At 44.5% G+C, this 17,517-nt stretch overlaps 1 protein-coding gene across 1 annotated transcript; it reads left to right on the top strand.

The window, feature by feature from the left end:
- Positions 1 to 76: 76 nt before the first annotated feature.
- Gtf2h5 (general transcription factor IIH subunit 5) lies at positions 77 to 6,646 on the top strand. Its single transcript, XM_041680225.1, has 3 exons — positions 77 to 160; positions 967 to 1,040; positions 6,018 to 6,646. The coding sequence occupies exons 2-3, from the start codon at positions 1,006 to 1,008 to the stop codon at positions 6,196 to 6,198; spliced, it is 216 nt and encodes a 71-aa protein (XP_041536159.1). The 5' UTR covers positions 77 to 160; positions 967 to 1,005; the 3' UTR covers positions 6,199 to 6,646.
- The last annotated feature ends 10,871 nt before the right edge of the window (positions 6,647 to 17,517 follow it).

Consider the following 17,517-nt stretch of genomic DNA (forward strand, 5'->3'; position numbering starts at 1 on the left):
CCCCGCCCTCGTGCCCCGCCCCCAGCAAATCGCTCCACCCACTAGAGTGTCGCGGGCGCGATGACGCGCGTACGGCGCAGGCGCAGTGGGTCGGCGACGCCACAACGGTTCCTGTACGTGTGGGCGGAGGAAGACTGCAGGCTCTGAGCCGCTTGGAGAAGTAGGTTGCGTGGGCCTCATCGGAAAAAAGGAGGGGAGGAGGCGAAAAGACACGGAGCCTCCCGGTCTTATGGGCCGGTCGGAGTCCCGCAGCCTTCCTAAGGCCTGTGGTGTGGGGTCACGGGGCCGTCACGCATTGTGTCACGGTTTTCCTGCAGGGGAAGGTTCCCGTACCTGGGTGTAGGTTGGCTCTCACTCAGGGACTTTCCGATGCAGATCTTTAGAGGATGTAATTTATTTTATTCAAAATAATACAAAATCTGGAGACCTAGATATTTGTAAATTAAAATTACCTACTTTGACCAGGTATTTTGTCTCATGGTGAAATGAGGTTGTGGATCACCGATTTTGAGGCTCTTTTTGGAAGTATCATTTCGTGATTTCTGCTTCCCCGCCCCCGGAATTTTGCCTTTGTATCGTTCTCCTGGATGTAAAAAGAAAACATTTGAATAATGAACCTAGTTAGGACGTGTTGGGCTCCTTGAGTCCCGGTCTCTATGTAGCCCAGGCTGCTCCACGTTCAAAGCGTGCACGGCTCCTAACGGCCTTGGAGCTTACTTTTTAAGGACTAATTAGCCACGAGTAGAATTTGTTTGCAAGTCAGAGCTGTGCTTTATTAATATTACAAATAGTCTGTTTTACCATTGGTATAAATGGGCCTATCTGTATGCCTCAATGTTAGCTTTTTAATACTGACATTTAATTTTTTTTATTTCATCTCAGATCTAAATCCCCAAAGTAGGTTAAAGTTTATGGATTTTATGTCACTTTATCTTTTTAAAATTAAATTAAATTTATTTATCTTAGCATCCTTGAGGTCATCTGCACCATCTGCCTGGGGAAAAAATGGTCAACGTTTTGAAAGGAGTGCTCATAGAATGGTTCGTATTTTTAAATTTACACATTGGCTCTTTTTACGTATACATGCCTTTTCCAAAGTTTTGTTTTGCTTATCTAAATGGAATCAAGGCTTCAACTTTGAATTTCCGTAGGCTTTCTTTTTAAGTGGGACAGACTTTGTTGCTAAGTTTTCTTGCTGGCATTAACATTTCCTTGTCTGTTAACTTAATATAATTAGCATTTATTTCCGATTATTTTTGATCAGAGACATGTGTGTTAGACTAGCCTTGATTTGAGAAACAGTGTTATGCTGAGTGGTGGTGGTACACCTTTAATCCCAGTATTTGGGAGGCAGTGGCAGGCAGATCTCTGTGATTTGGAGGCCAGCCTGGTCTACAGAGCGAGTTCCAGGGCAGACTCCAAAGCTACAGAGAAACCCTGTCTCAGAAAAAATAGAGATAGAGAGAGGGAGAGAAACTTTTTATTTTCAGACCATCGGCACTTGCCTAGATTAAGGCTTAGAAGAATTCAGGAAGGTGGGGCAGGCCCTTAGTCCCAGCACTTAGGAAATAGAAGCAGGTCAAGTTCGAGGCCAGACTAGTCTGCATAGTTTCAGGCCAGCCAAGGCTTTATGGTGAAACTTTGTCTTAAAAAAGTAAAAAATAAAATAATATAGGAGCTCGGTTAAGTCTTTGCCAGTATAGAATGTGCCACTTGAGAAAAAATGAGAGCAGAGCAAGTGTTTAAACTTCTTAGCATAACTCTCAAAGGAGAAGCAAGCAGCCACACTAGTTTCTAGAGCTGAGTTCCTCAAAGTGACCTGAAATACAGGCCTTTGCTGTCCTCCCTTGTCAGACTTGGACTCCTTGTTCAGCTTCCCTTGGTTCTCTGGACGCTCGCTCCCCTGTTGAATATGCTGCTGTCTCCTTCTGTTTCCCTGTTGTGAGTCATTGCACAGGTGCTGGTGCTTTTATTGTGCGGGCAGAGCTGAAGGGGGAGCAAGGTCAAATCCTAGGAAACCTGCAACATTTGCAGCAGCACTGTCCAATGGAAATACCATTTCCCAGTAACTGCATTAAAGCATGCAACGAAACAGGTGAAGAGTTTAACCCAGATAGCCCAAGTTAGTTCTGATTTTTATTTTATGTGTATGAGTGATTGCCTGCATCTGTGCCTGTGCCTGAGGCGATCAGAAGAGGGCATTGGATCTGGAATTAGGAACAGGTTGTGAGCCATCACATGGGTGCTGGGATAATGCAGACTTGGACTTTGGGAAGATGAGAGTCTAACAAAGTCAGTTTACTAAAACCATCAGCTGTTGAGCAGGAGGGAATGTGAAGCAGGAACTAGTTGAGGAAGGCAGGGGGTGGAACCAAGAGATGTGGGGTGAGGTGCACACTAGGTTCATAGAGAGTTATCTTCATGGAGTGGAGGGTTACATGCCAGGTTAGAGTAAGATAATCATCTGTCATCATCAGGGACTCATTCTGTGACCCCACTGCCCCCCCCCCCACGCATCCTAAGACTGCAGAGCCTACCTGCCGTAGCATGTCTTTCTTTCCCTCTCCATGACTTGGAGAATTGTTAGCAGCTCCGGAAACCAAGGCTTTGCACATACTTCACCGGTGCTGCCATCAGCTCACACCAGCCACAGCCCAAGACCCTTCACCTGAAAATAAGCAAAGTGAGACCCTGGAAAGACAACTGGCTGACTGGAGACATCTGTCTCACCACTAAATCTGTTTTTTCAACAGATCTGGTAAAGTGTTGTTCTAACTGAGTAACTTGAAGACTAAGCATGAGCAATGGCATTTTATTTTTAGCCTGATCCGGATAGAAGCTTAATCCAAAACAGTAGCCTTTTAATTCTTATGTAGCCCACAGTAAAGCAGTTAAGCCAGACTATTAATGGTGGCCATTTAGTCCTGCCTTTGGTGAACTTAAATATCAAAGTGTCTAATTGTATTAAGAATCCTTCCTCCCAGGGTTTGTCTTAGACCACAATTTAAGGCCAAGGTACAATTCAGTGAGCCAGCTCGTTTTCATATGATTCGGTCCTCAGCTCCAAAAAAAAAAAAAAAAAAAAAAAAAAAACTGTAAAACTGGATTTTTAAAATACTTGAAAATTTGTACTTTTATAACAAGTATCTTTTGGGATCCACCACTGATCCCCAGGTTCACACATAGTATTTCCTTAAATCTAGCCTACTAAAGCATTTACTGAATACTGAAGCAGACATGCACCCAGCAAATGTTATATTCTGTTCCGTTTGCACTGCCTCAGAGAATTTTTTAGAGAGAGGAATTGCAGCTGCTTTACTGTGCACTAACAAATGGATGGGATGTGTATTGTGAGACCAGCCAACCCTTACAGTCAGGCTTAGAAGCTTTTAGTGGGTGTGAGAAGCAAGTTGGAGCTAAGAGAACATCTGTTATTTTCTTCTTTCACGGGGTTTGTCTTGTCAAATACTTTACTTCCTTAGGGCCATGTTTCCAAAGCAACCAAAACAGTGCCTACACCTTTGTGGCAAAGGTGTAAAGATACATATATGTGTTTACTGGACAGAGCCGGTTAAGGGAATCAAATCAGATTTGTGACCTCAGCTAAATCCCAAGTGATGGATATTCTCCACCCTTCCTGTCCCAGCAGGAGAGGGAGTGGGTAGGAGGACTGAAGTGAGGCTTATTGCGTGTGAGCTAAGCCTGTACTGGACTCCAACAGCCCAGGCTAGAAATCAAGTAGTCACTTAGGGCTGCGTGTCTGCAGCAGTAAACCTGGCTGGGATGTGAGGGATGGTGCTGCTGGATCCCCACCACTTTGTCCCTCTTAAGGGTTCTCTGATACATTTATCCAGTGCCTACAATTTGCTGGATCCAATATGAGATCTCAGGCTGGGAAAACTCAACTTTAGAAATGCTTTTGGAAATGAAGCCTTATTATGTCTGCTTGAATCTGTAGCCCACCACTGTGCTGTCTCTGCCGTTGTCACCCCCACCATCACCGGCCTCCAGTGCCCCTGCCGATAACTCACTGGGCCTTTATGCCTGCTTTTCCTCTTTGTTGGTTACCCAGAAGCCTTCAGTCTCCCCTGGCGTCCCTCACACCTTGACTCTGCTTGGATAGCCTGTTTGCATTCTCTCCTCACCAGGAATAGAAATTTTCAAGAAATACATTCCAGTTGGCTAAGTGTTACCCGAAGCATGGCTTCCATTAACAAAGCCGCTCTTCTCATTCTACCGGGTAAAGGGTGCTGACAGCGTCGGGCAGTAAATTTTCAGTTGCGTCACAGCTAATTTTGGTGGTCTCACCGTGATACTATCTATGCTTTTCACAGATCCCCCACTTGCTTGCCATGTTTGTCTCCACACAGATGCTAGGCAGGTGCTCTGCCGCTGAGGAACATTCCCTGGTCCTAAACCTGTGTTTATAGTGCGTTTTAAGAGTGTTTATAGACAATAGCTTGATGGTGTCTGCCCTTCACATATCTAGGCAGAAGAAGTTTTTCCTGTTAAATATTCCTGATCCCAGGAAAGCAGCTGGATATGCAATCATCGCTAGGTTTAGGAATTCTCATAAAGTTCCTTTGCTAATAGGTTTCTCCCAGAGCCTTCTCTCTACTTTAAAAAAAAAAAAATAGTCCATTATTCAGATTAGAATTTGTTTTGTTTTGATTTTTTTGGTTTTGGGTTTTTCGAGACAGGTTTTCTCTATGTAGCCTTGGCTTCCTGGAACACACTCTTAGACTAAGCTGGCCTTGAACTCCGAGATCCCCTTGCCTCTGCCTCCCCACTGCTGGGATTAAAGGCGCATACCACCACCGCTCGGTTTTAGATTACTATATTCTAAACTTGCTACATTTCCATCAAATGTCCCTTAAACTGTGATCATTAAAAGACTTTGCAAGGCCAGTGCCCTTGGAGTCTGGGTCTGTGAAGCAGTAAATCCTTCTGGGATGCGGGCAAGGGAGGAGGCTTACGTGCAGGATACAGCTGATGTGGAGGATAATGTGCCATTAGCAAACATTTTTAGGACGTTGGCAGCATGGTTCAGCCCTGAGGTGAGTGCCACAGTACTCCATGGGTCCAGTGGTTTAGCTCTTCATTGACTTATGTCAACTCATTTCGTTTAGAAAAATGTAGAGATACTAGTCATTATAACCATTTAGCCATTGCTGTTTTTAACACTGCTCAGGGAATTACTGAGAGTAATTGGTATCAGCTGTGAAAGCATTGCAAAATAATACACTTCACTTAGACAGCAGGTTTTTTTTTATTATGACCTCCCGTTTACCCTTTTTACTGAATTACATCTAGAACTGATTGGAGTCACAAAACAACTATTCGTCCCACTGTGTGAAATGCATTCCTCCAGAAAACAGTGCATGGTTTTAGGCTATTTTGAGATTCTTGTAGAACCTGAGATAGCCAAGGACAGAAGGGCTTGGAGACTGCGTGGGGCTAACTAAGGTCACCATTTGAGTCCTTGTGGTGCCTTTTTTGCTGGGAAAGGAGGAAGTAGCCTGGTTTTAGAGCCCTGTACTACTGAGGGTCTTTGCCAGTCCCTCTCCCCCACCCCACCATCTGCCCCTTTATCCCTCATATTTATATAGACAGGGCCAAGTGAGTCTGATTTCCTGCCCATCAGCCACCTGCTTTGTCCACCCCACGGCTCCTGGAGTGGCCTCTTCTGCTCTTTTTGTTTGTCCTGTGCTCTCTGTCAGCTAAGGAAGATGTAGGTCTAGGCCCTGTTAAACTGCAGAGGAATAGCCATGGTTTCTCCTCTTGTGAGAGATGAGTTGTTCTTTAAAGGCCTTTCTGAAGTTGTCCTAACTTGACATCTAACATGATGTCATGGCCACAAATCATTACTACTTTAAGCTGAGAGGAAGCAAGACATTGAATAATAGTTCCGAACTTTAAAGATCATCTTAAAAATTCACCATGTGCAAATGTAATTGCTCGAGTCCTTATGACACGGTTGACCACAGGATGTCTATGATCTCTGTTTGTCTCCACAGCGATCCTGCCATGAAGCAGTTCTTGCTGTACTTGGATGAGTCCAATGCCTTGGGGAAGAAGTTCATCATTCAAGACATTGATGACACACATGTCTTTGTCATTGCGGAGCTGGTTAATGTCCTCCAGGAACGAGTCGGGGAGCTGATGGACCAGAATGCCTTTTCTCTTACCCAGAAGTGAAAATGCTAGATGTTGAGCACTCGGAAATTACAAACCACAGACATGGAAGAGAGGCCTACTCAGTGTCTCATACAACACTTAGACTTTTTATGAGCATTTTGTGGGAAAGGCTGCAGAATCCTTTATTCAGACAAAAGCCCCTAAATGAATTTTTTGAAACCGTAAAAATCTTTAAAGAAGAACTAACAATTGGCAGCAATTTGGCTTTTATTACTCTTTATTAAACTAATCATAATCATGCTGGTGCTATGGCTCGGTTGGTGAAGGCCCTTGCTGCCAAGCCTGACAGCCTGAATATGATCCCAGGGAAGGGAAGACCTTCGCATTTGCCTCCTTCCCACACAGACAGACAAACGTAATCAGATATAATCATAAATTATTTCACTACTTTTTTTTTAACACCAATTAAATACACCAATAAAATAGTGGAGTTTGGTTATCACTGTAACTGAGGTATTATTAATTTTGCCTGTCTCTGTTAAGTGTGCATTAGAAACAAGTGGAGAAGACAAACTCTGCTTGTGTCTTCGGTTTTCCTTTGTCACACTGTGCTAGGACATTTCCCTCTCACGTGTGCCAGTGCAGAGGATGCAGCAGAAGTGCGTGTACAGTTTAGAGCCGGGGAGATAGCTGCGCTATCCTTCATATTTGGAGAGGAGGGTAGGAGAAGAGTTGCATGCGGTTGTACTCTTAGGTCGTCTGAAACTGTGATTTTATATAAACAAAATACTTAATGGTTCAAACAAATGCACTGAGGTCAGCATTAATAGGGTAAGTTTTGGGGCTGGAGAGATGGCTCAGGTTAAGAGCACTGACTGCCCTTCCAGAGGTCCTGAGTTCAATTCCCAGCAGCCACATGGTGGCTCACAACCATCTGTAGTGAGATCTGGTGCCCTCTTCTGGCCAGCAAGCATACAGACAGACAGGACACTGTATACATAATGAATAAATAAATCTTTAAAAAAAAATAGGGTAGATTTTGTATTTTTTGTCCATATGCTCTAAATCTAGCTAAATCAAGTATTACTCTCTTTATGCCTTTCAGCAGTCTGCTTAAATGTACTTTTCACAATAATGTAATTCAAAGCATAAAACAAAATTCAGGGGTGGGCATCATGGCGCACACTGTTAATCCCAGCATTCAGGAGGTAGAGGCAGATTTCTTGAGTTTGAAGCTGGCCTGGTCTATGGAGAGTTCTAGGCTAGTCAGGGTCACATAGCAAGACCCTGTCTCAGAAAACAAAAACAATCCACATGATTTCGTAGGAGATTACATTAAAAATTGTTGGCTTTAATTCCAGCACTTGGGAGACTGAGGCAGGCAGATCTCTGAGTTCAAGGCCAACCTGGTCTACATAGAAAGTTCCAGGACAATCAAAGTTACACAGAAAAAAATGCTGTCTCAAAAAACAAAAACAAAAACAAAAAAAAAACCTCACTTAAGGTGTAAGATAGGAATAGAGAGGAACAATCTTGAGGAAACAGTATATTAGGTTGACATAGATTGCATGTGGTTCTACCGCTGGCTGGCAAGAGGCACACTAACGGGGTCTCGCATCCTTAGTGAAGGCCACACCTTTGGGCTCATGGTATTTCCCAGCAGGAAAGAACCTTAGTGATATCGTGTACACTGTTATCAAACCTAGTTTCTTTTATTTTGATTGAAAGCAGCTATTTCTTTCAGTTAGCTGCACATGTGTTACAGAATCCACAAGTTGCCACAATTCACTGTGTCAATTCTCACCCATGTATATTTTTTTATTCTTGCATTGTAATGTGAACTTCCTGATGGATTGTTACTAATATGCCTAATACTAAAATTTGCTAAACAGGAGATAGATTTAAAAAAACATGTTTTTTTTTAAGATTGATTTATTATGTATACAAAATTCTGCCTCCATGTATGCCTGCATGCCAGAAGAGGGCGCCAGATCTCATTACAGATGGTCTTGAGCCACCATGTGGTTGCTGGGGATTGAACTCAGGACCTCTGGAAGAGCAGCCAGTGCTCCTAACCACTGAGCCATCTCTCCAACCCGAGATAGATTTTTTTTTCTAGAATTTTGAGTTGTATTGGAACATTACTGAATTTTGTATTTCAGTCATTCCTCAATCAGTTCAGTTTTTAATATGCCTCAAGTGTTTATCACCAATGCCATTTATTTTAAAGCAGATGACTTAGGATCTCAGACTCGGAAGAGGGTGGAGAAAACAAGTGAACAAGGACAGCTAAGGTGATTGAAAAGAGAATATCTCACCAGTTATTAAAATGCACAGGCTGTTTGTGTGGACACTTGGGAAAGATGGGATCGATAACTGAAAGTCCGTGCAGCTGCTTAGTTGACTCAGCCAACGACAAGCAAAGAGGCCATTCTCAGGTGGCCTTTGCCTGGGCTTTGACTCTTGTAATCTGGTTGACATTTGATTTGATGTACTTTAGAAATACCAATGACTCAACTACTGGAGAAGTTGACTGGCTGGCTTTACCTTCACCACAGTCCCGGATATGCGGAGACAATGGTAATGTGAAGGGATCCTTCTGTCCATCCTTACTCAAAATGGGGTCTCACTGTGTAGCCCTGATTGTCCTGGAACTCACAGAGATCTGCCTCCCTCTGCCTTGCTAGTACTGAGGTTAAAGGCGTACCACCACACTTGAGCCCAGATTTTCTTCTGTGGTTAGTTATCTTAAAATTCAGGGACTCGGAGTAGTCCTTATAGTTGATATAAATGTATATGTTGAGAAGTCAGTTTTCGTCAACAGTAACAGCAGTACTGATTATAGCTAACAAGGACTCTGTTCTCAACACTACAGGTTATAGCCAAAATTATTCATGAGAGTTGAGGATGTACTTCCATGGTAGGACCTCTGTCTAGTATACCTGTGGTCTTGGGCTCAATCCCCAACACCACCAAAACTTAATACTCTTATTAATACTCTAGTTGTAACAGGTATTTTGATATAATTCTGCTTTTTCTCTGGGAAGGTGGCAAATAGACCGTGCTTCACTGTGTAGCTGGTTATTAAACCTACTCAACTGGAAGGACTGGGGCCTACTTAGTTCATTTGTAGAAGTAACCATTAATCTGAGTGTGTAAAACACCGACGGTGTTAGTGAAACACATCTGGTGTGTTGGATGGCATTTCCAGAGAAAACCAGACCAGGAGGCTCTGGTGCAGTATATGGATTATTAGTGGGATGATGGTGTTATTAGGAGAAGTAGGTCACTGAAAGCATGTCCTTGGATTTGTGTCTGCCCTGGGCTCTTCTGGATTCCCTTTGTCCCTGCTTCCTTCCAGTGTGAAGTGAAGAACACCCTCACCCCTGTGTTCCTGCTACCAAGATCTGCTCAAGTGCAGGGGGCCAGAGAGACGGCAAGCTGAGCCCGAAACCAGCAGCTCAGATCTCTTCCCTTTAAGTTGCTCTCTCTACACTAGGTCATAACAACACAGAAGTAACACTGAAGGATCTGAAGTGGCTGCTGATTGATCTCTTAGAAAGCCACTCTCATTGGGGCTGGGTTCCCAGCTTAGGGGTAGAGCACTTGTCTAGCATGAACAAGGCTCTGGGTCCCGACTCCGCCACTGCAGGGAAAGATCCCAGCTGACAAGATAGGGAAGTTACCAGCACCGCTGGTGGAATGCTGAGATCTTGGGCATGTTATTGTTTTCTATGCCTCAAGGAACCAAGGGAAACATCCCCAGGTTCTCTGCTGTGTGCATTACAGAGCAAGTGAGGGAAGAGCTGGTGAAGAAGATAGCTGTGGAGTCGAGACCACTGCCATCAGGGAGCTGGTGAGTGACATTCAGAGGCTGCTACTGTTTTTGCCAGTTATAGCGAGATCGGGACATTTTTTTTCATTGCCTTCACACACTTACTCGGTCTACTCTGGACTTTATTCTTTCTTTTGTGATTTTTCAAGACAGGGTTTCTCTGTGTAGCCCTGGCTGTCCTTGAATTCTTTTGTAGACTAGGCTGGCCCCGAACACCACACACCTCTGCCTTCCAGTGCTGGAATTAAAGGCATGCACCACCACCCCTCAGCTCCTAGCCTGCAGATTTTAATCTTGTGAAGATTTATTTTTTATGTATTCTGTGTACATATATGCCTACAGGCCAGAAGAGGGTGCCAGATCTCATTACAGATGGCTGTGAGCCATCATGTGGGAATTGAACTCAGGACCTCTGGAAGAACAGCCAGTGCTCTTAACCTCTGAGCCATCTCTCCAGCCCACCTTGTGTTCTTGCCCTGCTGACTCTCAGTCTCTCTCAGTCCCTCTTTTGGTTATTTCTCTGTACTGTTTATTATTTGCAATTTTACAACTAAACCAGAGAGTGTATCAGTCATTTTTCCTGGAACTGAGGGGCTTCGTTTGTTTCCGCTGTAAAGGCAGGGTCTCCCTGGATAGCCCCACTGCTAGGAAAACAGGTGTGTGCCACCAAACCATTCTGAGCTTCCTTGCTTCTTTTAAAATTTGGGGTATTTTGCTCTGAATGGCAGAGGATTCTTTTAAGTTTTCTGGTGGGCAAGTTTTATTTGGGGGTGGGAGTCAGGAGTGCCAAGGATTGAAGCCAGGGTTTGGATGTGCTAGGCAAATGTTCTGCCGTTCCTCTGTACCCCGCTGCCCCCAAGTTTTCAGTTAAAACTTCACACCATTAATTCCAGCACTTGGAAGGCAGAGATATGGGGGATCTCTGTGGGGTCAAGGCCAGCCTGGTCTACATAGTGAATTCCAGGCCAGTCTGGTCTACATAGTGAATTCCAGGCCAGCCTGGTCTACATAGTGAATTCCAGGCCAGCCAGGGCTACATAGTGAATTCCAGGCCAGCCTGGTCTACATAGTTAATTCCAGGCCAGCCTGGTCTACATAGTGAATTCCAGGCCAGCCAGGGCTACATAGTGAGACCTTGTCTTTTAAACAAGACAACAGCCACCACAACAAAAACTTTAATACCTTTCTATTTTCTTCAGAAAAATGTTTTTAATTTTCTTATTAAAACTTTCATTTATATTAACATTTTAATTTTGCTCAACACATAGTAACTGTACATATTTATGGAATACATTGTGATAATTTGACCCATGTATCCACGTGTGATGGTCAAATCATTGTAATAATATCTGTGACCTAAGCCATAGTCCCTCTACTATTCTGTAGAACACCAGAACTTCCCTCATCTAGCCTGACCGGTCCTCTCTCACGGTGTCTCCGCTCAGTTTATCCCGTTACAAATCTGTTTTCCAATGTCACTGAGTGTGCTCTAGTACAGAGCTGTCGGTACCGCTTCTGTCCGTCCATCTGTCTGCATCTTGTCTCCCCATCGTGTATCACATTGCACTTCCCTTCAGCTGCTTCCTGTTCGGCGCTGTGGCTCTTGTTAATGAAGGCAAGGCCCGCTGGCATCTCCTCGGTGTCTACTTGGAGATGTTTTTAGAGTGTGGTACACAGTACACATTCCTTGTCGTAGACTGAGGAAAGGAAGCCAAGGAAGAAAACTGCACAGTCCCAGAACATGGGATCCCTGCAGTGACTCCTAACCTCGTAACTAAAGCAGTATTTCTCCACTCCAGTGAGATCATGCCTCTTGGACATGTCAACTTGCCTATCAAAAACATGGGAGCAGGAGTGTGCGTATGTACACGTGTGTAAGAGAACGAGAAAGCACATGTGTATCATGGTGAAGTCAGTTACTTGTCTCCCATCAGATGGGAGAAGTTTGGTTTCAGGGATGAAACTCAGGTCACCAGGGTTGTCAGCAAGGGCGTTTGCCACTGAGACATCCTAACGCCTCAAGAATTAACCGTAGGAGGCCGTCCTCTATGTGCTGTAGCATATGTCCTCCCACCAAAAAATGTTTACAATATATACAGTGCAAGATTTCCATTTGACTATATGAGGGCTACATTGGGAGCTTTAAAAGATACTGAAACCTGTCCTCAGCACAGACATAACCAAATGTCATTGTTCTGAGAGTCGGAGCACCCATCGTGCTAAGGGCTTCCCTGCTGCTTCTGCTGGCCCAGGATGTGCCGTGGGTTGGAGACAGTTCTGTTGAGGGGTGGTTGCTCTTCAGGAGGCTCGTCTATCACACATCTGTTCCCTTTCACTGCCAAGGGAATGCTGGGCCTACCCAGCAAGGAGCCAGCTTTTGTTAAAATCCAATCCACTAATTAGATAACTGCTTCCCCAAGTAGTTGCAGGATCTTATTTACTGACAGCCATTAGCATGGTCTGGATCCCTTGACTAGACTGACAGAGTAATTGCAGCATTCTTAATTGGTAGGGATTTGTTTCTTTAAATATTGATCACAAGAAGTCTTAGTCATTTGTTTATTTTCTGTTTACTGTGAATAATTACTTTACTTTTTTTTTGTAGGGGGGGTTTATTTTACGTGTCTGAAAGTGCACAACGTGAGAGCCTGGGAGTAACAGGTGGCTACGAGCCACCACATAGGTCCTTTGTAAAGGGCTGCGAGCCACCACGTAGGTCCTTTGAAAAGGCTATGAGCCACCATGTAGGTCCTTTGCAAAAGCAACAAGCTCTCTTACCCACTAAGCCAGCTCTAGCCCCTACTTTGCATAATTTCTTCAATTGAACTACTAAGTCTGTCACATAGTTTCTCAAAGAGGAGTCTTTCTGCATTTTGGAACTGGCTGTGTAGCCCAAACTGGCCTCAAACTCAAAACTACTAAAGCCTCATAAGCTGGGATTATATGAGCGCGGCCATGTAGGGTCTTTCTGAAGGTGGTATGCTAATAGCCATATGAACTTGTTCATGTGGTTGTCATATTCCTCTGTCTTCCTCAAGTTCTGAGTGATGTCTGCATTTATTAAGGTCTTTGGATGTGTGATTTTATGTTTTGTTAAATTAAGGCAGGAAAGTTAGTATCACTCTAAAAAAAAGTGGAGGTGGACCCAGAGAGATCAACAAAGCCGATAGAGTCTTGATAAAGTTCCGAACATCAAGAGGACATGGACTGGAGAAGACAGATCATGTCAGCTTTAATGAGCACAACTGATCGTGTTTTATTTGCAACCTATAATTTGTAGTCAGTGCATTTTTGGAAAGAAAATACAGGAAAAATTAAATTCTTCTTCAGCCAAGGATGGCTTTTGAGTCCTGATTCTCATGCCTCTGCCTCTAGGTGCTGGGAGAACACCACCACTCTTAGAGATTTGAAAAGCAGTTGTAATAGCCGATCTTAAGAACCCTACACTGTCAGGGCCTTGTGAACAAGCTTCTGAATTCACAAGATGTCACCACTGGGGTTACTTTAATGCCATCCTAACGGTAGGGAGCCTAAGTCTCCAGGAGCTCTTGGCACTTTGCCCTCCAAACTCCATGACGTCAAGCTGATGAGCAAAATGTTCTTCCTCTTCCTCCTGCATCTTGTCTTCCCAGGAAGCCTGGAGCCTGAGCTGCCACATTTGGGAGGCATCTTCCCTGAAAAGTAAAAAACTGGCAGCTTGATACACTATTGTAGAATGTCCCCCACAAGTTCATACTTCGGGAGAAGGAGTGGCCTTTGTGGGAGCTTTTTTCTCTAGTAACCAAGTACTTTGGGGAGCTCACAATTCCATCTGTGCTACTGCTGAAGGGCTCAGAAAACCCTACTGCTCTGATGGACTGAGTGGCCCCAGACCACTCTAAGCTTTATCTAAACCTGCAGTCTAATGGAGAGGAGCCACCACTGTGGGATGGGAAAGGCTTGGAGGCTGGCCTCCCTTTCCAAGACGATGCTGAGGTGAAGGAGGAAGCTTTTTTCTCTCCAAAAGCCCAGACCAAAGCAAAGAAAGGCAGTGCTGAAAAACATCCATAGCAGCAACAAAAATGTCATGCTGCCCACCAGGTGGCCCAAAGACCCCTAGGACTCCTGAGGGAACACAGACATCCTTGGACACCCCTGCTCAAGAGAAGCAAGCTTGACCACTCTGCTATTATCAGGTGCTCAGTACCCACCAAGTCTGCCTTGAAGATAAAGGAAAACATACCTCTGTTTGCCACTTACTGTGGATGCAGGCCAACAGACACCACACCAGACAGGTGGTGAAGCAGCTCTGTAACAGGGGTGGCTCAAGATGTTCCCAGCTAGGTCCCGATAGAAGAAGGCATGTATCCGCTCCCTCCTGCTTATGGCAGTGGACGTTGCCAACAAAGCTAGGGGCATCTAAACTAATCCAGCTGACCACCGAGGAAGGTGGGCCATCAAGAGAGCAGATGAAGGTGTGTCAGTGCTCTGTGTCTGTTAGTCTACCGCCTTCTAAACGCCTTTGGACCCCTCCTTAACTCTGGGGGGGGGTTCTGAGGCCTGAAGACAGGTGACAGCTACGGTGTTAATGTGAGCCTTACAATGTCACCTGATCCCAGGGGGCAAACGCAGTCCCAAAACAGTCTAAGGATTACTTCACAAGATTGAAGGTGAAGGGGAGGGCTGGAGAGATGGCTCAGCAGTTAAGAGCACTGGTTGCTCTTGCGGACTCTCGTTCGGTTTCCAGACACAGGTAGAGGTCCACAACCATTGGTAGCTCCAGTTCTGGGGCCGCTCAAGCTGCCCTCTGACCTCCGCAGCATCAGACACACACATGATGTACACACGTTCATGCAGACAAATCCAGAAAAGAATTAGAATGGGGTCAAAGTTACATTTGTGAGAACAGATTCCACGCTTGCAGATGGGAAGGGGACAACCGCTCTCTACCATATCTGTGTGTGATTGGGAGAAAGGTAGCGGGACTTGCAGTAAATAGAAAGGCTGACATCTGTGTCAAAACTTATTTTTAATAAACTCCAACTCTGTTTTCTACTTATCCTGAAGTTTATTTCTGCTCTGATGGCAAGAGCCCCAGTTTTCCTGAATGGAAGCCCCTAAGGACGGCTCCTGAGGCGGCTTGGGCTAACAGGCCTGCCTTGTCCCCTTCTCTAGGCACTCACCTTCTCATTGGCCCTGTCCCTCTAGTTTACTGATGCTAATCAACACTTTAAGCCCCTAATCCTGTTTGTGACACTTCCATTTCTCCTGTCCTGCTTCCTGGGCCTCCTCTTGCCTTCTCCCTTAACCCAATGCAGTGTGGCTGTCCCTTCAGACAGGTTCCCGGGAAAGGGGAATGGTCCGTGCCACGTGGTTGGCAGCCAGGCTGACTGTGAATTTGCTACTTGGGGAGGGAAAGCACAAATCTAGAAAAACAAGTTACTTTGGCTCTGCAAACCAAATTACTGTAGTTTGTGGAAATAATACAGTTCAAATAAAATAAAGAGGCTCTACAAAATGGCATGGCCTGGCCGACAAGGTCTTTCCCTTAACCAGAGCTTGCTGTTCTTTCAGTTAAGCTGGCTGGTCAGCAAGTCTCAGCAATCCTTCTTTCCTCCCCTTCCCACACAGCGCATGGGTCACACACTACGTCACACCTGGATGCTAATGTGAGTGCCGGAAGCAGACTCATACATGCACGGCAAGCACTGTTGCTCACACACCATATCCCCACGCTTATTGTTTTCACTCCATCGCCACATCTTCACTACAGCCACTGATCCCACCCTTGGAGCGTGCGTGCGTGCGTGCGTGCGCACTGTGTATACGTGTTTATATGGGTGTGACCACAAGTGTGCCCGTGGGTATGTATGCACACATGTATGAGGATGTAGAGACTGACACAGGATCTTCTTCAGGTGGTGTTACAGAGTGTGCTGCTCCCGGGTGCTGGGATTAATACTCAGGCTCTCCTGGTTGCAACTTTTCCAACTGAGCTCTTGATAGCTTTTATAGATCACGTGGTTTGTTTGTTTGTTTGTTTTTAACTTTGCAGTTGGGCCTGTCTGACTTTCTTTTTGGTCTTCTGGAAGGAATTTGTTCAGAGATCAAGTTATTTAAGCTGTTTGTCTGCCTCTCACAATCCTAAAGCAGACCTAGTCTGCTAAGGGAAGCAGTGCAGTTATTGTAGGCATGCACATGTCTGACCTATGGAGGTAAAAGAAGAGCAATTCTGCTGGGTGTGTGGCATGTGCCTTGAAGCCCAGCACTTGGGTGACAGAGACAGGGGGATAACTGAATTCAAAGCCAGTCACAGCTACATGGTGAGATTTGTCTTTAAATAAGAAAAAGAAAGAAAATAAGCATTTTTGCATTTTTTCCTGTGACTACAACTTCTAAAAATCCCACATTTGGGGGCTGAAGGCACAGCTCAGTGGTAGAACACTTACCTGGTACCTGCAAAGCTCTGGATTCTATGCCCATCCCTCTATAAATCACATGCTACCAGCAGAATGTGGGGAGATAGATAGATAGATAGATAGATAGACAGACAGACAGACAGGAAGGATTTAGGTGTTTTCCAGTATCTTGAGTAAGTAGAGTAATAATGATAATGTATATAAAAGTTTTTTTGATTGTTTCTTAAAGAAATGGGCTGGAGAAATAGTTCAGTAATTAAGAGCACTTGCTGCTCCTAAATAATTAAGTTTCCAACACCTATGTTAGATAGCTCACAACTACTAATTCAAGCAACATGAGATCCAGGTCCCTCTTTTGGCTTCTTCACATACTTACTCTGACACACACTTGTGGAATACATTCACACACACACATAAAAATTTAAAAATAAATCCTAAAGATCCTTAGTTACATACTCCCTAGGTTATAAATTAGTATATAGTATTTAATATGCATCTAAAATTGTTTTCCCAAATGATAGCAACAGCTGAAAATGCCACAGGCAAACACTTAAGCATGCATGGAGTAAAATGGCCCCATTTCTTTGAGAGTACACAGGTCCTGTACTGGTATCTAGGAAAAGGGACACACAATTCTTACAGAGCTCAGACTATAATACAAGAAAGAGAGAGTATGGTAGATACATAAATATGGCTTGAACATTCTTGTTCCAAATATCCAAAATTTGAAATATTTGCATATTCAAAACATCTAAATTAATCCATCACTGTCTTGGCTCTAATCTGTCATGCAAAGTGGAATTCCTAAAACTCAGCCTTAATGTGAAATACTTTCCTCTGCCATAGGAAGCAATTTGTGGCATATTGAGCATGACACTATTCAATGCATCAAAAATTTGAATCTTGGAGTGCTGGAGATGTCACAGCAGTTAAGAACACTTGCCACACCGGGCAATGGTGGCGCTCGCCTTTAATCCCAGCACTTGGGAGGCAAAGGTAGGAGGATCTCTGTGAGTTCGAGGCCAGCCTGGTCTACAGAGAGAGTTCAGGACAGGCTCCAAAGCTACAGAGAAACCCTGTTTTGAAACTACCCCCAAATAAAGAACCCTTGCCACTTTCAGAAGACTGATGTTCGGTTCCCAGAAC

This window comes from Microtus oregoni, unplaced genomic scaffold, assembly GCF_018167655.1.
Source record: "Microtus oregoni isolate MIOR12 unplaced genomic scaffold, Mior012 000033F_ref0000390, whole genome shotgun sequence".
In the NCBI taxonomy this organism is placed as follows: Eukaryota; Metazoa; Chordata; class Mammalia; order Rodentia; family Cricetidae; genus Microtus; species Microtus oregoni.

Bases quoted from the DNA above. Each gene is read 5' to 3' on its own strand.
- Gtf2h5 (XM_041680225.1), top strand. From the start codon at position 1,006: ATGGTCAACGTTTTGAAAGGAGTGCTCATAGAATG. The intron at 1,041-6,017 runs GTTCGTATTTTT...TTGTCTCCACAG, and splicing joins AAAGGAGTGCTCATAGAATG to CGATCCTGCCATGAAGCAGT.